This window comes from Paroedura picta, unplaced genomic scaffold, assembly GCF_049243985.1.
Source record: "Paroedura picta isolate Pp20150507F unplaced genomic scaffold, Ppicta_v3.0 Ppicta_v3_sca21, whole genome shotgun sequence".
NCBI lineage: Eukaryota > Metazoa > Chordata > Lepidosauria > Squamata > Gekkonidae > Paroedura > Paroedura picta.
In genome coordinates, this window is record NW_027518618.1 from 1584687 (window position 1) to 1606722 (window position 22036).

The 22036-nt window shown below is 55.3% G+C and overlaps 1 protein-coding gene across 3 annotated transcripts in view; it reads left to right on the plus strand.

The window, feature by feature from the left end:
• Positions 1-22036, plus strand: part of HIF3A (hypoxia inducible factor 3 subunit alpha) — a 49065-nt gene that overhangs the window by 9399 nt on the left and 17630 nt on the right. For 2 of the 3 annotated variants that reach the window (XM_077318655.1, XM_077318656.1), the window contains exons 2-7: positions 12602-12792; positions 14870-15015; positions 16545-16629; positions 18705-18814; positions 20035-20249; positions 21410-21516. In XM_077318655.1, coding sequence (XP_077174770.1) covers positions 12602-12792; positions 14870-15015; positions 16545-16629; positions 18705-18814; positions 20035-20249; positions 21410-21516 — 854 coding nt within the window. Of the gene's footprint in view, positions 1-10103; positions 10242-12601; positions 12793-14869; positions 15016-16544; positions 16630-18704; positions 18815-20034; positions 20250-21409; positions 21517-22036 lie in introns of those variants that run through there. The other variant, XM_077318657.1, reaches the window with a different exon arrangement.

Below are 22036 nucleotides of genomic sequence, written 5' to 3' on the forward strand. Positions count from 1 at the left end.
ACTCCTTGCACTGACATGCAAGCTCAGCATCTGTGCAATGCAAAAAAAATGTGTTTTCCGGCTCTGTTTGGTTTGTTGACTTCCATCTTGTGTGGCTTAGAACTGTGCATTTTCAGAACTCCTTTCGAAAACGGAAATCTTTCCAGTAAACATGTGTGCGCAGGAATCAGCCCTCCCTCCAGGGAGGAACAGACATCCGTGTGGCTGTCGCGTCGGCATTCAGAACACCGCGAGGTGTGCAAGAGATTTGCACCCGCCCTTAAAAAGTTGCCTCACATTTGTAGTCTGTTTCCCATCTTTGCATGAGGCTGAGCCGGAGCTGATATTCGAGAGGGGCCTTTTTTCAGAGGAAAGGTTGAGCCTGTCGGAAAATGTGTTTTCGGGCCCCCTTCCCCTGCCTGCGTCCACCCCCCCTCTAAGGTCCCCCACACTTTCCCCCTCAGCCACCCCTCCGGCCTCAGCGTGCCGAGGCCGTCCCTTCTGGCGGCAGGCCCATGCGCTGCGCAACAGAGCCGCCTGCCCAATGGCAGCGCAGTGTTCTCAGCCGAAATTAGCAAGCAAACGGGAGGAAAACCCGGCCGCTGGTTGGCTGCGCTCGGCCTGGCCGGCCCCCCTCCTCTCGCTCGGCTCACGTAGGCCCAGGCTGAGCCAGGCCCCCCCCCCCCCCGGCGGCCTCCCAAGCTGGCTCATGAGTGCTCCGCCAGGCTGAGCCCAGAACGGCAGGCCCCAGAAGGCCTCCGAGGAGCTCACGGCAGGCCAGGCCCAGGTTGTTTGGGTGGGTGGGCGGGCAAGGCACTGCGCACTGTGGCTGCCACACCGAGGCACATTTTGGCACCTCCTCCGCAGCTTGGGGAGCAGGCCATGCCTGCGGAAGTCGAACCTGTCCTTATGAGCTCGATGCAGGTGGATCTCCCCGGCTAGCCCAGAGGAAGCCACTGTCCTGCCCCCCTTTCTCTGCCGTATTTCCCGTGGGGGGGGGCGGGGAGGGGATGGCATTTGTTTCCCGGTGGTTTGTGCCACCCTCGCTCCCGGTGTGCTTGGGAGGCAGCCCTGGTGGCAGGGAATACGGACCCCAACCAGAATTTTGTGGAGGAAGAGGCCGGGTCACAATGTTTCAGGGTTGGGTGGGTGGGTGAGTCGGTGAAATTTCTACAAATCTTGCCTTTGAAAAAGTAGGGAATAAAAAGACCGGGGAAGATACTTCTCTTTGGTGCTCCTGAATTAGCACGGGGCTCCTCTCGAACTGACCCAGGAGGTTTGTGAGTACAAAAAGCATGTGGGTTTTCCGCCCCGGCCTTGGAGCACCGGACTGGGAATGCAATTCTGTTCTGTGGTGGAGTTAGAGCAGGGTTAATCAAACTGCGGCCCTCCAGATGTCCATGGACTACAATTCCCAGAAGCCCCTGCCAGCATTCGCTGGCAGGGGCTTCTGGGAATTGTAGTCCATGGACATCTGGAGGGCCGCCGTTTGACTACCCCTGAGTTAGAGCCTCGAGCGTCTGCATCCGTCCTTTTCCCTGGGGAGCGTTTGCAGATGTGTTTTGCTTGAACAGAGGAGGCCCAAAAGATGACCCCCTGATTTCTGTTACTTGCCGTAGATAAAAGGCAGGCTGAGGTGTGCCAGAATTCCTAGCGGCTTCTTTCAGAGGGACGTGTTTGCCAGGGCAGGGGGTGAATCGGAAAACACGGGCGCCCTGGCACCGTCTCTGCCACTCCGCTTGGCCTGCGAGAGGCTCCTGTTCCAAGCTTTCTCTGTTTATCCACACGCAATGTATGTTCTTGGCTTCCTCCGCTGGCTCTGGGAGAGAACAGGCCGTGGAAAGGGGCCAAGGAGGGCCTCTGTTGTGGGGCTTCTCCCCCCTCGGTGCTGGGGGGGGTCCTGACTTTGTCCTGGGAGTTTTGCAAGATGCCGCGCAGGGTCCGACAGGCCCGACGCTGCACGAAACAGCGCAGGCAATTGGAGACGCTGGCCCAGGTGCCTCTTGGCCGTCGCTGCTAAGGGCAGGTGCCCTTCAGCGGGAGGGGGGCCCATCCGAGAGGTGCTTCCTTCAGCACTCAACAAGGGATCTCTGTACAGGGGCAGGTGCTCTGTTGGCGCCGAGGGGCAGCTGGACTGCAGAGAGTGGGGGGGGGGCATGTGTTGAGAGATGGGGACGGGCATAAGCGTTTACGGACACACAGATACGCACACACACCATACGCACACGCACGCATGCACAAGGAAGCGCCGTGGCTCAGTGGCAGCGCATCTGCTTGGCATGCATAAAGCCTCAGGGTGAATTCCTGACTCCTCCAGTTCCGGCAGAAGGTGATGTGGAAAAGCTCAGTCTCAGGCTGTCAGTCTACTGATTTGGCCAGGGGTAGTCAAACTGCGACCCTCCAGATGTCCATGGACTACAATTCCCAGGAGCCCCTGCCAGCATTCGCTGGCAGGGGCTCATGGGAATTGTAGTCCATGGACATCTGGAGGGCCGCAGTTTGACTACCCCTGGACTTGGCTATAGGGCAGCTGCCCTGTGTGTTGGGCGGGGTTGTGGCTCAGGGGGAAAGCCTCTGCTTGGTATGCAGACAGTCCTGGGTTCGATTCCTGGCAGCTCTGGGTGAAAAAGGTCAGGCGATGGGTGATGGGAAAGTCCTTTGCCTGAGACCCGGGAGAGCAGCTGCCAGTCTGATTTCAGTGGACCAGTGATCTGATTCAGAAGTTATTATTTATTTATCATAAGGCAAGTGTGTAATATAAGTTAGGAACCTTAGAGTTGGAGCAGCAGAATATACTAAAAGCTGAAGTACAAATATTTATTACTATATTCATGTGCCCATTTAAGAAGAAGAAGAGTTAGTTTTTATATTCTGATTTTTTCTACCCGAAGGAGTCTCAAAGCGGCTTACAATCTCCTTCCCTTTCCTCTCCCCACAACTGACACCCTGTGAGGTGGGTGAGGCTGAGAGAGCTCTGACAGAATTGCTCTATGAGAACAGGACTATCAGGACTGGGACCAGCCCAAGGTCACCCAGCTGGTTGCATGTGGAGGAGCAGGGAATCAAACTCGGCTCCCCAGATTAGGAGCCCCCACTCCTAAACACTATACCAGGGGTAGTCAAACTGCGGCCCTCCAGATGTCCATGGACTACAATTCCCATGAGTCCCTGCCAGCGAATGCTTGCAGGGGCTCATGGGAATTGTAGTCCATGGACATCTGGAGGGCCGCAGTTTGACTACCCCTGCACTATACCAAGCTGGCTTGCGAAATATCAATATTAATCATGTTATTGCACAGAACCGATACATATTGACCCTCGGTAAAACTGGAGGACCACAGGTGGACTACCCCTGTTTTAGGGAATGGATGGCAGATATTTTGCCCCCACTGCCCAAAGGTGCAGGTGAGATTAACCAGGATGCTGGCTTCCTGAAGCATCCTGTGTGGATGTGCTGACATCCCCACGCATGTAAACGAAACAGCATTGCATGAGGGTCGATGTTCAAAGTTATCTATTTGCAGCCCGTACAACAGCTCGGCAAGGTAGGCCGTGTCGCAGACCGGAGAGGGCTGAGGCAAGGAGAAAACAGCCCGCAGGACGCCCACTAGTGGATTCACGGCAGAGATAAGATTCGGACGGGGGATCACGGGAGCCGTGGCTCCATTGTACTTTGTGATGTCAGTGCAAAGCATTGATCCTACGTGGGAGAGGAGAAAACAAAATTTGATTGCTTGACTTGATAAGCTGTTCTGCTTGAGGTAATTAGAGGCTGCAGGGATCGGCCACCCCATGTTTGTTACCCGGGACGGAGGGATGGATTTGGGTTCAGGGGAGCCGCACCCTGGGGGCCGGGTGTCCAGGGCCGCCGATTTCCGTCTGAGACCTTGGTGTGGGTTAGAACTCAGACCCTTCACCTAGAAAAGGGCAGAGAAAGACTGCAAAGAGTTCAGGGGCCACTGGCGTGATCGAACCCCTGTCCTCTTGCAGCCTCAGTGCGTCAACCTGGAAAACTGGGGGATTGTGGTTAAGAGTGGCGGCCTCCGATATGCAGAACTGGGTTCGATTCCCCCACTACTCCCCCCCCCCCGCATGCAGCCAGCTGGGTGGCCCTGGGTTAGTCACGGTTCTCTCAGAGTTCTCTCAGCCCCAGAGGCTGCCTCTCAGGGTGCCTGTTTGGGGAGAAGAAGGTTAGGCGTAAAGTGCTTTGAGACACGTGAGGCCTGCTGGCTGTCCTTGGATCAGTCACAGTTCTGCCAGAGATGCTTGTGCAGAGCAGTTCTCTTAGAGCTCTCTCAGTCCCATCTACCTCACAGGCTGTCTGTTGTGGGGGGGAGAAAGGGCAGGCGTAAACCATGTGAAATCTGCTGGGTGACCTTGGGCCAGTCACAGTTCAAGAGAGCATTTCTCCTAGAGCTATCTCAGCCTCACCGGCCTTGCAAAGGAGAGGAAGGGAGGGCGATGGTAAACCGCTCGGAGACCCCTTTGGGTACGGAAGAAGCAGGGCATTATAACCCACCAGCTGGGATTACAAATGACTTTGGCAGCTAAGCCGAGAGCCCCAAAACACCTCTGGAGGGATCAGCAGGCGGGTGGCCATCTTGGGTGGCGCAGAGAGGCCTTCTGCCTGCCGTGCTCGTGCTTGCGGGCCCCCTGCCCCTCCCCGCCCGGGTTCAGGTGAAAGGTAGGGCTCCCCTCCTTTTGTCCACCCTCCCCGCTGGCTCACCCTCTCCAGATGCAAAGCGGCCGGGCGGGGAGGCCGATCTGTGCCAGGAACATTGCGTTCCCACCCCGCCCGGAGGGAGAGGCCCTGGAGTGGGTGGTGAAGGGCGGGGGGGGGGGGCGGGGGGGGCGGGGGGGGGCATGGCCCTGTTGGTCTGAAGCTGCAGCAGAACAGACCGAGAGTCCAGGGGCACCTTTAAGACCAGCCCAGTTTCATTCAGGGGGGGGGGGGCTCTGGCGGGCAGGCTCAGCACACGGAAGCTCATCCCTTGAATAAACAAGGGTTGCTCTTACAGGTGCCCCCGGACGCTGAATCTGTGTCTCTTGAGGATAGTACAGTAAGAGGATTGTGTGTGTGTGGGGGGGAGGACGGACACGTGGGAGGCCCCCCGCCCTCCACCGCTCTGCCTCGCGAAGGGTTTTGTGAATGGCTGGCAGTGCCGCTGGGCCCTCTTCCCGCCCTCCCCCTCCCCTTCCTCAAACAACGTCACTGATCCTCCACCCACCCCCCTCCGCCAGCAGCGACACACACTTGGCAGTGGTCCCTGTCTGCAGAACACAGTGTCCCGGACGGACGTGGACAGAACAACTCAAGGCACTGCCAGGAGCACGTGCAGCAGGATTTCTGTGGGGGGGGGCTGCGATTAAAGGGTTTGCATCTGTGCTGTGCGGAGCGGGGAGGGGGGGGCTCCGGGCTGGGTGCCAGCAGGCGGGGGAGGGAGCTGGCTGCTGCAGGCGCAGGAGCGTGGAAGGGCAGCCCGCTTTGCTGGACTGCCCAGGGCGACGCAGAGGATTCGGCAGAGCTGTCGGGAGCGCTTGGGAGCACCGTGCATGCAGCTGGGGGCCGCTGCTTGATTTGGAGGGGTCCAAAGGCCGGCTGTTCCGGCTACCTTGTCCCCCACCCCGTCAAGAAGTCCTCCCCCGTCTGAAGATCTCCCCCCCTCCCTCACCCAACATACATCTCTGAAGTAGCATGCATGCTCAGGCCCAAAATAAATCTTTGTTGGCCTCAAAGGTGTCCTGGATTGTATGCAGCCGAGTAACTCAAAGAAGCAAGCCAAGCTGCACAACAAGGACATCTCTTGCTAGGCTCACAAGGCATTTGTTTATTTCATTTGTTGGCACTCTTCTTCCCTTCCCTTTCAGGACCCAAAGGGCCCCCTCCTCACAACTTGTGCGGTGGGTTAGGCCAAGGGGGTGTGATCACGGCAAGTGTGGAGACTCAAATCTGAGTCTGACATTCTTCGCCAGGCTGGTTCTCAGACAATCCGACAGGGTGGCTGAGTTACTTCCCACCTCCCAAATGCAGCAATTGATTAAATCCAAGTTGGACGTGCAAACCGCTCACGAACCATTTTGCCACCCTTCGTCCCTTCCCCTTTCTAAACTTCAGCAAAGACTTTTTGCACCTTCCCGACCCGGCCGCCTTCTTAGCAGCCCTTTGAGCACTCTGCTCGGCCTGTCTGTGCCCCAGGGGTAGTCAACCTGCGGCCCTCCAGATGTCAATGGACTACAATTCCCATGATCCCCTGCCAGTGTTTGGACATCTGGAGGGCCGCAGGTTGACCACCCCTGCACCGACCGATCTAAGGCTGCGTTGAGAGCTCTGCTTGGGGGGGGGGAGCCCTTTGGGGGAGGTCTCGGCCTTGCTGTGCCTAAGGAGGCAGTGCTGCTCGTGTGCCGTTCCCCGCCCCGGTTCCAGTTCGGCCGCAAGAACGAAAGAGGCTCGGTGTGGAGCAAGGCTGCCGGCAAGAATCCGCATGTGTGCAGCTCCGATATCCTCTGCGGAGGAAGGAAGCTGACGTCAGAGATGCCTGATCTGAGCAGACGGCGCCAGGAGATGCATTCTGTGCCTGGCGAAGACTCCGGTTATCAAGGCCAGCCTCCGTGCAGCACAACAACAAACTTTGGGGCCCTCGGATGGGTTGCCCGTCTGCTCCTCCACTTCCTTTCCAAAGGCGTGGCACAGCGTGCTGTTTAGCTCAGCCAGCAGGCACACAGGTGTAGACCTTCGTGGGCAGGACCAAAGCTTTTCACAGGGGGAGTACAGCCCTCCAAGAGTGACCCAGCCCTGCGCTGTAGGCCTAGGCCAGGGGGAGTCAAACTGGGCCCTCGAGATGTCCATGGACTGCAATTCCCATGAGCCCCTGCCAGCGAATGCTGGCAGGGCTCATGGGAATTGCAGTCCATGGACATCTCGAGGGCCGCAGTTTGACTCCCCCTGGCCTAGTCCCACAGAGGCACACCAGGTGCTACGTGTGGATTCTTTTCAGGGAAGGCCGTGGCTCAGTGGCAGAACATCTGCTTGGCATGCGGAAGGTCTCGGGTTCAATCCCCGGCAGCATCTCTAGTTACAAGGGTCAGGCAGGAGGCCTTTTGAAAGACTTCGGCCTGAGGCGCTGGGAAGCAGCTGCCAGTCTGAGTAGGCAATATTGATCCCGGTGGAGAAACAGCCTGAAGGCTCTGTGTGCGCAATGGGGAGGGGCCCTGGTTTTGTGGAAGAGCCTCTGCTTGGCATGCAGAAGGTCCCAGGTTCAATCCCCGGCGTCCCAGGCAGGAGGTGGTGGGAAAGGCCTCTCTCTGCCTGAACCTCTGGAGAACAGCTTCCAGCCTGAGCAGGCAATACTGGCTTAGAGGAACTGAGGGTCTCATGTGGTATAGGGTTGCTTCCTATGTGGCATACAGGAAGTCCCAGGTTCAATCCCCACCATCTCTAGCTAATAGAGTGGGGGTGGCCATGAAAGACCTCTCCCTTGAGACTTTGCAGAGCAGCTTCTAGCCTGAGCAGGCAATACCAACTTGGGTGAATAAGTGGATTGATCTAGCTTTGTATGTGACATGTGGAAGGTCTCAGGTTCAATTCCCGGCATCTCTGCTTAAAGGACCAGGCAGGAGGTGATGGGAAAGACCTTGACCTGAGACCCTGGAGAGCACCTTCCAGCCTGAGTGGACAATACGGACCTAGAAGGATCAAGGGTCTGATTCCGTATAAGGCAGCTTTATATGTTCTCCGGGCAATGACTGTTTTGCTTCCTTCCCGATTTTTAGACACCCCCCTCCCCCCCCAAGATGGCTGATTTTCACTCTCTGGCTTTTGTTAGTCATTCAGAACTTTCCTTGGGAAGATTTTTATCCTGCAGCATGTGCAGGCGCACTGTCGGTTGTCCTTTGATGTTTTTATTGCGCTCAGCATCTTCTTGTTTTGTTCTTTCTGTAGGAAAGAGGCAGGGTATAAATATTTCAAATAACTCTGCCGGGCGTGGGACTCCAAGGGGATTCTGGGAGCGTCCTTTGAAAAAGGCCTTTTGTAGTCAACACCATTTTACAGGGCTCATTATACATCTATGTGCATGGTTTAATTTATAGCTCCCTTTTTCTCTACCTCCGTTTTCTCGCAGCACCGACCCTGCGAGGAAGGCCAGGGCAAGAGTTTGAAGTGGTTCCGTGGTAGAAGTGGGGATTTCATTTTAGTCCGCTGCTCTGTCTTGCTGCATCAGAAGTGGATTTTAGGGGTGTCTTGCCCCATTCGCCTTTTGGGGGATTTCTCCAAGGGCAGCGCCATATACTTTTCATCTGGATTTGAATCCAGCACCACCTTTGAGACCAACAACATTTCCAGGGTACGGCCTTTTGAGAATCAAAGGGAGCTTCAGTTCGCAGACACTTGTCCCGGGGAATCCTTCACCCATCTCTGAGGTCCTGTTGGGCTCGAGCCGAATTCTTTTGCGGGAGGCCAGAGCAGTCCCCCTCCTGAAACTGGGCCAGCCGTTGCAGACTTAGGGCCCCGAAGCCCTCCTGGAGGAAACCATCTTGGAGTGTCGGATTCTGCCCCAGGTTACAAAGAGGACAGGGCAGCCAAGGGAACGGCGCGAAGCCGGATCAGAAATTCAAGGGCGATATTTAAATCGCATCTTCAGCCGTGTCTCTTCTCTCGCTCCTCTAGGCAGAGTCTGACACCTCCACAAAGGGAGGCCTTCGGGAAAGACACGCCTCTAACAAAACCACACACAGGGGTGTGCACTTTGGCTCAGTTTGGCTGCCTTGGCAATCACCGAAACCCAAGGTGGCCAGCACCGTGGCACGGAGAGGAGGGGTGACGGCGGCACGCCAGCCAGCAGCCGAACGCAGGTGCATGCGCCTGCGTTTGGCTGCTGGCTGGCGTGCCCCGTCACCCCTCCTCTCTGCACCACAGTGCTGGCCTCCTATGCACTGCTTCGGGCTCACCGGAGTGGCTGAACCTAGCCGAGCAGCTAAACTCTACCCCACATCCATGATTTTATTTTTGTAGCAAAGTTCTGGAAGCAGAAACAGGTGGAAATGCTGCTGTTTGTTTGGAGAGGCAGCAAGGTGTCAATGAGTCAATCAATCAATCAATCAAGGTGTCGTCGTTCTAGTGTCCCAGTGGGGCGTGGGAGAGCCAGGTTCGAGTCCCCGCTCGGTCCGTGGAAGCTCGCTGGCGGACCACGCATTCTCAGCCTAACCACAGGGCTGTTGTGAGGACAAAATCGAGGAGGGGCAAATAACGTCAACCGCTTTGGGGTGAAGATAGCAAAGAAACTAAAAATAATCGGAAATAATTGTTTCATTCTTGAGGATTTGCCCCAGAAGATATTTAGAACCGCAGGGTCAGTTTTGGACCGCACGAGGAATTTCTGCCTCTGTTCATGAGCAGAGTTTAGCTAACTTTTAAAGATTCCAGCGGGGCGTGTGTGTGTGTGTGAGGGAGAGTGATGCATGTAAGGCAGGATTGGCCAGACTCTGGCTTGCCAGCTGTCCATGGACTACAATTCCCATGAGCAATTGCCTGTGTCAGCAGGGGTTTATGGGAATTGCAGTCTATGGAATCTGGGAGCCAGTTTGGCCACCCCTGTCTTACGGGGAAGCTGCAGGTATAAGACGAGTAACATACCCTTCTGGCCCCTTCACTTCTTTCTTGCTCTCCCGCTCCAAAGATGCTTCCCTTCTGTGAAAAAGACAGGCACAGGGTTTTTACTACAGATACAGCATGTCGCTAGTCCCCAAGTAGCATGCCTGGGAATACTGGCAAAGGATCCTGCTTCCGGGGAAGCAGGAGGGTTTGGCATTCCAGCGAGCCCTTTGCCGCTCAGTCCGGGGCACCGGAGCCCTTCCCTTGAGCCCGACTGTCTTGCCTCTTTGCCTGTGGCTGCACATGAGGATCCACTTGCTGCCGGCCACGTCTGGTGCCCTGTGGCCCACCTGGCTGGCGGCCACGGCCCCTGAGCGACCCCCCTTTCGTCTGAGCCGAACGGGAGCAGATAAGGCGCTGCGATACCCAGTGGCAAAACAGCTTGTTCTCAGCAGCCCGGAGCCGTGGGCAGGGAGCCAAGAGACAGAAATGGAACATGCTGTACCCTTCGTGGGACCAGCGGAGCTGGGAGGAGGGCAGGGACGGTGGAAGCATGCTGGGGGAGGAATGGGGAGCTGAAAGTCCGGCTTGTTCTTCCTGGGGAGCGAACCGGCGGAAGCGCACAGGGCATGCGGCGGCGGCGGAAGAGGCTGAGGGGCAGGAGATGGTACAGGTGAGGGGGCTTGGAGCGCATGAGGGGACCGGGTGGAAGGGTCAGGACGGGATGCAGTGGCGTGTGTGTGGGGCAGTCTGTTGGCACAGTGAACTTTTGTCCTGTGGGGCCCGAGTTCTGGTCCCGCCACTGTGGGACTGCATGCTGAAAAGCCTTGCTTTTGTGGGAAACTAGTTGCAGAGTAGCTCCGGGACTCTCTTGTGAGGCGACAGTGGCCCTCTGGAGACGTATGGAGCATGTTTTGCAGCTCTCTTTGAATTCAGGGGGCCGATGTTTGGGCTTGGCTTTTGCGGAATAGTACGGGCTTCCGTTCGATGGGGACGGTTCTCGCATTGAGATCCTGCAGAGTTTTGGGGCGGCTTGTTGGGGTGGCTTCCCTGGATCCTGGGCAGACGTGCAGTGCCCTCTTCCTCCTCCAGTGGGGGGGCTCGAGCCCCTCTCTCCTCTTGGGCTGTCTCTTTTTGATCGGTGACACCTGTAAAGCCCTAGTTCAGCTGGGCGATTCCCTGGGGTGACTGTACCCTGGTGGGCGCTCACTGCATTTGTGGGGGGCCAGCACAGAGGGGGTCGCTCTGGAAGGTTAGGGTGTCTGGAACGGTTGTTGGGAGAGGTTTGCTGCACCCAAACAGGGCAGGATCAGGCAGGAAGGAGATGAGAATGGAGGGGGGGCGCCTTGATGAAGACCGGGGGGGGGGGGACAACAACAGATATCAGGGGCAAGGGTTGGCTGGCACGTGCGGCTGAAATAGTCTGACTCCAAATACGGGGACCGAGGAAGCTTTTGACTGAGGAAGGGGACCTTCTGCCCTCTCGGGGTTTTCTTCCCCAGATCGCTAATGCAGGTGCATCTCTTCCCTCCCTACATGGGGTTTTGTTCTCCCTGTGTGGGACTTCCCTGCCATCATTTTGGGAGGTTGGTGGCCTGTAGGGAAGTCTGAGAAGTTCGTTTCGTTTTTCTTTTTCAATTGGCTTTTGGACTTCTCTTTTTGTGGGAAGACCCTGCTTTGCCCGGGCAAGCCCAGTCCTGTCCCAGCCCAGAAGCTGCTTCGTATTTGGAAGGTCGACCCCCAAAGGAATGCTGGTGACCGCGTCACAGAGACAGGCAGGGCCAAGGCACCTGCAAACATCCCTTGCCCGGCAGGCAGACCGTTCTGGGATCTCCTGGCCACGTGACACATGTGGCCAGGGCTCATGGGAACTGTAGTCCTTGGACACCTGGAGGGCCGCATCATTAATTAACTAATGCATACCTGAATGAAAATGAGCATTTGCCATGTAAAGGTCTGTCAGGAGTCACGCTGTTCTGTAAACAAGTTTGTGTGCTTGTGTTTTTCTCTGGTGTGATAATGGGGTTTTTCAGTTGTGGAAACAGTTGTGTTGGTTGTAGTGGCGCTTCCCGAGAGAGGAATAGCCAGTTGTGGGAAGGGCATGTTTCGCATCCAGGGCCTGGCTTAGAGGCGTGTCTGTGGGTGGCGGTTGTTTGTGCAAGGACTGGACCTCCTTGGAGCCAATGTGGATTGGGGGCAAGCAGGGAATTCCCAATGCAGGGGGGGTGCGCTTCATCCCCCCCCCCCAAGCCTCTTCCCTGGCTACTCTGAAGAGAAATAATCCTCAGAGGCCTTATTTGGATTGTAAGGAGAAAAGCCCAAAAGTTACCACTCCCTCTGAGCCATTTCTCTCTCGCTGAATGGAAGGAAACGCTTGAATGAATGAGGCCTTCTCTAGAAACGACAACTTGCGGAGAGAAAGAGAGCCGCTTGTGCCGGTTCAGCGATTTTTGAGCATGCAAAACACACGAGAAGTTCTTACACAGGGCAGCGGGTGCAGTCGGAAAACGGCTGCCCCAGGAGACGGAGCCAGCCGCAAAATGTCCTGGCGCGAGGCTATACGTAACTTGTACTTCTTCGACATTTCTTCCAGGAGTTCCGTTTCACAGGGTGCTGTTGTGTCTGCACAGTCCTTCGGAAGCCCCCCACCCAGTCCTTCCCCTTTCCAAAAGCACTTGGTGGGAACTGGGAAAGTTTGTCTGGAGGTGTTGTGGTGCCCATGGGAGCCACGTTGGGGACCCTGCCATCTTTGTGTGGCAACAGACCACGGACCTGATCCCCTGTGGGGAGCCACGGACCTCTTAGAGTGGGCGGCGGGAATTCTCACGGCAGATCCATCTCCAGTTTGGCAGGACCCCCCAACGCAGGGGTAGTCAAACTGCGGCCCTCCAGATGTCCATGGACTACAATTCCCAGGAGCCCCTGCCAGCGTTTGACTACCCCTGCCCTAAAGGCTCAGCCTAAGTTCTCCCTTGCTTGGGAGCTGGCCTTGACCCGTGCTCTCTCTCTCTCTCTCTCCTCTCCCCCACGCAGAACCACCACCGAGATCCGGAAGGAGAAGTCCCGGGACGCAGCACGATGCCGCCGCAGCAAGGAGACAGAGGTGTTCTACCAGCTGGCCCACACCTTGCCCTTCGCCCGGGGGGTCAGCGCCCACCTGGACAAGGCCTCCATCATGCGCTTGACCATCAGCTACTTGAGGATGCACAAGCTGCTGACCTCTGGTAAGGACCCTCTTCAGGGCGGGGGAACCGACTTGCAACCTCTCTCTCTCGCGCGCTGGGGGAAGGCTGGATAATCTTTCCAGCCACATCTCACCCCTGAACCGGGCTTGTTCTAGGTTTCGGGAAGCCCCAGGCAGAGTGCCTGGGCCCCCTTGCCTCTGCTCCCTGACTGGCATTGCCTTCACCCTTCACGGCATTTTCAGACACACTAAATCAGGGGTAGTCAAACCGCGGCCCTCCAGATGTCCATGGACTACAATTCCCATGAGCCCCTGCCAGCGAATGCTGGCAGGGGCTCATTGGAATTGTAGTCCATGGACATCTGGAGGGCCGCGGTTTGACTACCCCTGTGCTAAATAATGTAGTTTAAAGACACTTTGGTGACTGTTTGCTGTTCCACTCAGCAAAATCCAATTCCCAAGCGGATTGAAAAGACATCCCTTAGCATGTGTGGGAGTGCCCAAAGAGTCCTCGCCCTGCCTGCCAAGTACCAAGCAGGGGGGAGGGGATGCAAACTGGCACGTGGGAGTGCTGGCCTGTGGGCAAGGGATCCGTGGCTGCTGGCCCTCCCCCAGAAGCCGAGGGCCCCGGAAGCTGACCCACATCAGAGTATAGCAGGGAGGGCCCTAGCTGTGCCTCTGGAAGTCAGACGCCACAGGCTTCCCACATGGAGATGTTCCAGAGGGTCTTGTGCACCAACCACCCTCTCCTTGTGTCCAAGAACTCACTGCAGGCTTAACTGTGGTCTCAGAAAGGGTGGGAACAGAACAGGAAAAGTTTCGGGGAGGAAGCGGCTTGTATTACCTGGTGGTGGACGAAAAACTGTAAAGCGCACAGGGGCGATCCTTGAGCGTGGATTGGAGCTCCCCAAACACTCTTCTTGCTTCTTTAAACTTGCTCCTCCAAAGCCAGCTCTTCTGTGAATGGCCTCTGTGCCTCCATCCCACCCCCAAACTAAGCCAACATCTGCACAACTGAATACACCTTCTTTCCCGAAGAAATTTCTATTCTAGGGGCACCTTGAAGACCAAGGGATTTGTTCTGCTGCTTCAAACCAACACGGCTACCCACAGGAACCTTCTTTCCCGGTTGACCCTCTCTATAGTACCTTTCCTCTTTTTCCCCATCATTGTAAACTCCTCTTGTTTTGTGGATCTATACACGCTATGCTCTAAGCCAGGGGTGGGCAAGCTGGGACCCAAATGTTGGCAGGGGCTCATGGGAATTGTAGTCCATGGACATCTGGAGGGCCACAGTGTGCCCACCCCTGCTCTAAGCTGTGGGCCCCCAACCTCCCTCAGCCTATGGGCCCCCCTGGGCTTTCTGAGATGGCGCGGGGGGCACAGCCACAGAACGGCTGCTGCAGCTTACCTTCAGTCCCACAGTGCTGGTGGCCGCTGCTGTCAACGCAGTGGGCTTTTTAAAAAAGCCATCACCTGGCCCTAGCTACTTTCTAAAAGCTCCTGGTGGCCCCCAGGAAGGGTGCTCGGGGGCCCCTGTGGGCACCTTGTTGGGGACTTCTGAGCAGCTTCCTTAGGAGGGAGTCTCTTCCGAGGTTCCTGGGAAAGCAGGGTGAGGCCGTCTTGGGATAAGGCAGGGGTAGTCAACCTGTGGTCCTCCAGATGTCCATGGACTACAATTCCCATGAGCCCCTGCCAGCGTTTGCTTGCTCCGAGAAAAAAAAATGGTGATCGCTTCGCCGGAAGTTCGGAGGAGAGAGCCAGGGGGAGGGACTTGGCTGGAACCACAACAATGGGAAAGCACAGGCCTTTTTCGCTAGTGTTGCAGGTTGTTTGTAAGAGTGTAGTGCTTTTCGGAGGGTGAATCCACTTTTCTGGATTTCTCTTTAAGCACTACAACGAATCGCTTTTTGCGGGATTGTTTCAGGAGCGTGGCAGATTGTGTGCGACGTTGTGCATAACTGCAAATTAGTAGCGTTTACAATTTGGAAGCCTTTTGCAACATTGAAGTTGTGCGGAATGGACCTGGGAGCTGTGAGTCCCTTGAGGGACATGCTCAGCCAATCAGCCAGGGCTGCCTTTCCTCACGGTGGCTCTCTTCCGCCGCTTTGTTGCAGGAGACTGGAAGAACGAAGTGGAGGCGGAGGAGCAGGTGGATGCCTATTACCTGAAGGCCCTGGATGGTTTCCTCATGGTCCTGACGGAGGAGGGTGACATGATCTACCTCTCCGAGAACGTCAACAAACATCTGGGCCTCAGTCAGGTGCTGACTGCTCTTGATCCACCTTGCAGGAGGGGAGGAGGGGGGAGTTCAGGACGGGGGTGAAAGCGCTTGCTCCTTGGCCAGGCTGGTGGGAAATGCCTGGCTGGGGAGATGGCAGAGGGGAAGCTGCAACAGCAGCTGAAAACACTGCATTTGCACTCACAACAACATGGGATTGCGGTGGATAAAATGATAGAGTTGGAAGGGACCTCCAGAGTCATCTAATCCAACCCCCTGCAGAATGCAGGAAACTCACAACTATCTGCCGACCCACAGTGGTCCCAATTCCATGCCTAGATGAAGCTGGTGGGCAGTAGGTTCAGGATATGGTTCTTCATACAGCCGGTGATTACAATATGGAATTTGCTGCCAGAAGAATGTATTGATTAGGTAGATTCATGGAGGACAGGTTGATCAGTGGCCACTAGCCAGGGGGGGGACGGAACTGGCAGGCCCCTGGGTGAGACGGGAGGCTGGACTGGAGGGACCCTCCCTGGCCTGACCCAGCAGGGCTCTTCTGAGGGTCTTATGAAGTCCTCGGCCTCCCTGCCCTGTGGCTGGCCCTCCAGGAGAACTGGCTGGCCCCTGGGTGAGACGGGAGGCTGGACTGGATGGGCCCTCCCTGGTCTGACCCAGCAGAGTTAGTTCTTAATATGTAGTTTGGATCAAATCCCTCTCCCCAAGTTGTAGAATATTGTACCTAGGAACCCCCTCCCCTTTTTTAAAGAAGGTATTAAATGCAGACTTGGTCCCTACTTCGTTTGAAAGTAACTTCTGTCAAAGCCTTCCCATGCTTATTGTCTCTGAGCATTGGAAACTTCTCCAGATTAAAAAAAAAAAAAAAACAACAAATACAAAAGGCTCTTTCAGCCTCGTTCAACAATGCCTGCATTTTTCTCTGTGTGTTTCAGAGAGACTTCTTAATCCCCTTCCCAAAACCAGCAAATTGATTTCTTAATTGATCTTTGCCGTTCTGCTGGAGAATTTCAAACACAGTGGCTGCAGTTTTGTTTTGTTTTCTTTTGCAATAATAATCCCTCCCTCCGAGGGAAATTGCACCCCTCCCCTACGCGGGTGAGGCTCAAATGCTCTAATTTACACTCCAGAATCTACCAAAGGCTCTTTCTCCTTTGAAACTGAGTGATTACATTTGTTTCCATCATGTCGGCTTAAGTGTTTCTGCAAAATATTCCCCCTTATTATTATTATTATTGTGTGTGTGGGGGGGGGGCTTGCCTTCCCTTTTGTAATCTTTTCTGCTGCCCCTCGAACGCATGCCCCCAGAGGACGTCTCCTTCCTGAGATGTGACTCCACTTTCAAGTCCTTAATGACATACGTGGGAAGATGGGAAAAGGGAACATGGGGTGGGGGGGTTGCCGGATTGGCTGGCTCCGAGGTCCCCCTCAGCCAATCGGCTGGCTCTTGGCAGAGACGCTGTCCCACGCACATGTTTCCGCGTGTGGCGTCATGCTCGATGTCCCCCCCCCCCCACCCTCCTGGTTCTCATTTTCCCCTTTTCTCCCACTAGCTGGAGCTCATTGGGCACAGCGTCTTTGATTTCATTCATCCCTGCGACCAGGAAGAACTGCAAGATGTACTGAGCCCCAGGCAGGGTGAGTCTTGCACGCAGCCGACATTTACAAGACGGAGTGGGGAGAGCCCGAGCGCCCCCGTGGGGCACTGATGCATTATGTTTCACTGCATCCAGAGAAGTGTGCGTAGGCACAAAAGCTTCTCCCTTGAATAAAACTTGGTTGGTCTTAAAGGGGCCCCTGGACCCTAAATCTGTCCTGCTGCTTCAAACCAACATGGCGACCCGCTTGAATCTTTCTAAAATAGCGCTCTTTGATTTCTAAAATGACATCAATACCCAAGATTGCGGTCACGTGGTTACAGTCTAGACCAGGGGTAGTCAAACTGCGGCCCTCCAGATGTCCATGGACTACAATTCCCAGGAGCCCCTGCCAGCGTTTGCTGGCAGGGGCTCCTGGGAATTGTAGTCCATGGACATCTGGAGGGCCGCAGTTTGACTACCCCTGGTCTAGACTGAGCACCTCCCCTCCCCGTTCCCCGGACTTGGTCAAGTGTAATCATCTCTCCCACCCCTTAGCTTGAATTTTGGGGAGACATACCTGCAGCATTCCTATTTTTTAACTTTTCTTTATATTCTACACAACCCCATGCCTTTCCAGTGCTTCCATCAGCCATGCAGATAAATATTAGCGTGTTTTTTTTTTAATGAAATGTGCATGCACACATTCATTCCCGGACTACGTTGATAAAGTCCTCCAGGTGGGACAACAAGAACTGGGGTGCACAGTAAATTACCAGAAGAAAAGGGGGCTGTGTAATCTTGACTCTGAAATTACAGTCAATAATTATAATTTCCAAAAGCGCAGAATAGTCATTTATAAAGCCCCATAATGACAATCATAATAACCAAACGATACTGTAAATTTGTTTCATAATAATACGAGAGTTCAACAAGTGCGATTGCCTGTTTTGCAAGGCGGCTTCTCCAATGGATCTAACAGAAGTAATGACATTAACAAGTTTCTCAAGGGAATAAACAACAAATTGACTTCTCCAAAAAGTGAACTAATTATCCGTGGTGCTTTTTCAAGCTGCTCATAGCCTGCTCGATGATCCAGGGAAGGATCCCACAGGATATACTGACCGACGAATGGTTGGTGGGGGCTGGAGGCCTCCTGGGATTACAGCTGATCTCCAGCTGATTAGCTATCAGACCCCGTGGGGAAAACAGCTGCTCTGAAAAGGTGGACTCCGTGGCACTTCAGCCCACTGAAACCCCCCCCTCTCCAAACCCAACTCTCCTCAAACCCCACCCTCAAGATCTCCAGTTTTTCTCTGAACCCGGTTGCTTTCCAAAAACATCCACTCTTCCTCTGCATGCAACCAGCTTGTTTCTGCCCATGGGGGGGGGAACGGTGGCTAAGCTGTCGAACGTCTGGGTCACCCAGAAGTCCCCAGTGTGCTCCCCGACATCTCCAGCTCAGAAATCACAGGTGGCAGTTCTCTGGGAAAAAACCCTTCTCTGCCTGAGATGCTGGAGAATGAGGGCGTGTCGGACTTGGTAGCTTCCCATGTGAGTTTCTTTACACAGCCCTTGCAGAGTAGGGGAGCAAGCTCCCAGGGTGGGGTGGGGTGGGGTGGGGTGGGGGGGAATAGCTGGAGATTTGGGGTGGAACCTCTGAAGGGCAGAGAGGAGGGGCCTTAGCAAGTTCCAGTACCAGAGAGCCACCTTGGGGTCATGGTTAAGAGTTGCGGTGGCTAAGCTCGAGACCCTTTTTGTTTTTTGAGTTTTTTGGATTTAGAATTTATACCCTGCCTCTCTTGAACAACGTCGCCTCGAGGCGGCTTACAGAATAGGACAATGAAACAGTATAACCCATAAAATCCCATTAAAACATAATAACATGAGCCATAAAATCAATTGGGGTTGGATTCCCCACTCTCCCTCCACATGCAGCCAGCTGGGTAGTCCCAATTCTCTCAGAGCTCTCTCAGCCCTACAGGTTGTCAGTGGTGGGGAGAGGAAGGGAAGGTGACCATCAGCTACCATTTTGGGTAGCAAAAAGTGGAGTAGGCAAAAACCAGCTCTTCTTCCTTGCTGTCTTCCTGCCCCGCCTCTTTATGGCCCGTTTCTTGCCCCCCTCGCCTCCCTCAGGTTTTTCGAAGAAGAAGGAAGTGAAGACGGAGCGCAGCTTCTCCTTGCGCATGAAGAGCACCCTGACCACCCGTGGGCGCACTGTCAACCTGAAGTCGGCCACCTGGAAAGTGAGTGTGCGCAGGACGGAGAGTGCGCAAGGCACAGCATGCATGGGTGGGTCGGGGAAGGAGTGTTGTGTCAGGGTTTGAGGGGTCCGCTCCTCTTCTTTGCTCCGCCACGGTGTCGACAGACGGGAAGGCAGGTCAGAATAGCACTTGAGGCAGATAGTCGACGTCTCAGAATGGAGTCCACCGGGAAACCCGGGCTGAAACTCCCGGGTTCGTGATAGTTTCTTGCACTATCCCGAACCCCACCTCCTCACTGACGCCAACCTCTCCCATTAAGTAGCTTTCCTCCCTCGCATCCCCCGCCCACCGAACCCTTAAAGGAGAAGCTCCGGCGTCTTGCATCCGTCGTTTCAATCTTGGGCGGCTCCTTGCCTGGCCAAGACCGCTCCTCACTCCTCCCCGGTCCTCCAAGTGCAAACACTGCTCCTCGTTGAGGACTCCCCCAGACCCGACTCTGCAGGGTTGGATAAAGGTCCAGGTGATACGCCTCTCGTTGGTGAGTCCCCGGGTAGGAGCGGCGAAGTCGGAGAAATCCCGACATGTTGGTTGGAGGGGCATCTCGAAACCAGCTCTAGCAGATTGGTAAAAACCCCAATTTCTATGCTCTGGTTTAATTACAGGGATGGCCAAACAGATGTCCATGAACTCCAGGGCTCTATAGTAAAAGCCATGAGGGCTAACACTTAAGGGGCAGAATAAATGTTGTATCACTTTTTATGTTTTCCTTTATAAAGAAGAGGCAGCTGGAGAAAGTGTCCTCTTTGTGAAACGGGGATTTCAGTGAACATCCATCGCAAGGAATCATAGAATAATAGAGTTAGAAGGGACCTCCTGGGTCATCTAGTCCAACCCCCTGCACTATGCAGGACACTCACATCCCAATTGCTCATCCACTGTCACCTGCCACCCCCTTGAGCCTTCACAGAATCAGCCTCTCCGTCAGATGGCTCTCCAGCCTCTGTTTAAAAATTTCCCTTAATTCACAGCCTCTCTAATTGGTGATCGCCGTGGCTGATATAAAAATTGCCCTCCCAGATTAATCCACAAAGGCAAAATAAGCAGGACGCCTACACTTTTGGGCCCCATTGGTGGGCTTCCTGATGACACATGAGTTTGGGTCACTGTGGGGCCAGAACCCAGGGCGGGACTGGAAGGGCCACTGGCCTGCTCCAACAGGGCTTCTCTTTGGCTTTGGTGACCTTCCCTGTTGCTCCCCGCAGGTCCTGCACTGTGCCGGCCACATGAGGTCCTATGCCCCTGCCAAGCCAGCGGGGGACAAGGAGCTGGAGGGGGGCTTCACAGAGCCCCCGTTGCGTTGCCTGGTGCTGATCTGTGAGGCCATACCGCACCCGGCCAACATCGAGACACCCCTGGACAGCGGCACCTTCCTCAGCCGCCACACCATGGACATGAAGTTCACCTACTGCGACGAGAGGTGAGCTGGAAGCAGCTGGGGGAGGGGGACGTTTCCCTGGGCCTGATTCAATGCAAAGCATCTTCGTGGCTTCTACTCCTGGGTGCCTTATATAGAGTAGCCATCGTCAAAAGTTGCCTGCAATAAATAAGACCAAATCCCTGCTTCCAGCAGTGGGTGGAAGCCTAGCTTTCCGCCTTCCCTTGCTGCCACTAAAAATCCTTTCATGGAGAGCAGCCCACAGAAGAGCTAAATCCATCTTCCCACATTTCTCTTCGTCATCCTCTTAGGCTTTGCCATGAAACCCTGTTGTGGCCATTCCACGTGGCTTGGATTTTGGTAGGCACCATTGGGAGGGCAAACAGGAGTCCTTTGGGGCCCAGGCCATGAGATGGCCAGATGGAGGCCCACTGGGGGTGGATTCTCAAGAGATCTCTTGGGCCCTGCTTCTTGGGGAGGAGGGGATGCAAGACTTCTCATCTCTAAACCAGCCATCACTGGCCCTGGATGAGGCCAGGTGAGCCTCCCTTGGGCCAGGGACCTCCAACCAGTTCATACCCACGGCACGAAGAGCCCCGTGGGGGACATAAGGAGACAGGCGGTCCTGCAGATACGAGGGGCCCGCAGATGGCCTTGAAGGTTAACACCAAAACCTTGAAGCTGATCCAGGCTGCAACCTCTGCACCACACTGGCTTTCTGCAGGATTACTCCTTTAGGCCTCCGGTCTGCTTGTTTCTAGCTCATAACGTAAACTGTTCGGCAGTCTCATAAGGCCTGGCCTTCACGTTACAGGATCACATGCTCTGTTCTCGTATCCTCCTCATCCACCCAATGAATATGCAGTTCTTGGCCAGTGACACTGGCGGGCTTCTCGTTTTATGGTTTTTTCCCTCCTCGTCTCCCTTGTTAGCCCTCGGCCCTCTCCTCCTTCACAGAGTCCTCCATCCCTGTCCCCACGCTGGTCAGAGGCAGCCGGCAATGCGGCGTTACTGGCCTCTCAGTGGCAGGGTGGCACAGGGATTTCTGTCCCTCGGCCGAGAGTCCTGGGGATTCCCCCACACACGCTAGGGGGAGGCTCTGGCTGCCGCAGGGCCATATTTCGGGAAGCTGCTCCTTTTAACACCCCCCCCCCGGAAAGCCACTCACCTGTCTCACTCTGGCTGCCTTTCTCTCCGGGCAGGATTGCCGAGGTGGCTGGATACACCCCCAGAGATCTGCTGGGCTGCTCAATCTACGAGTACATCCACGCCCTGGATTCGGATTCCGTCAGCAAGAGCATCAACACCCGTAAGACACGCCTGCCCCATGCCTGGTCTCGCCTTTCCTCCCGCAGGTTTTATTGGTTTTTCGGGAGGGTGACAAACTAATTACCCTTCCTCCAGCAAAAGGAAAGCAGAGGCAGGCAGAGAAAGGTGGCGTTTGGGGTGTATTGGCTGTGTGCAGAATGTGGGAGAGGGGACGGAAACGACTGTTCTGAGAACACCGTTTTTGGCTTAGAACAGGGGTAGTCAAACTGCGGCCCTCCAGATGTCCATGGACTACAATTCCCATGAGCCCCTGCCAGCGAATGCTGGCAGGGGCTCATGGGAATTGTAGTCCATGGACATCTGGAGGGCCGCAGTTTGACTACCCCTGGCTTAGAATCATAGAATCCCAGCGTTGGAAGGGACCCCTGTGGTCATCTAGTCCAACCGCCCTGCAGAATGCCGGGCATTCACCACTACTTGCCCACCCACAGTGACCCAAACTCCATGCCCGGGTGATGACCCACCACCCAAGCAGAACCTCTCGCCTGGAAGAAATTTGC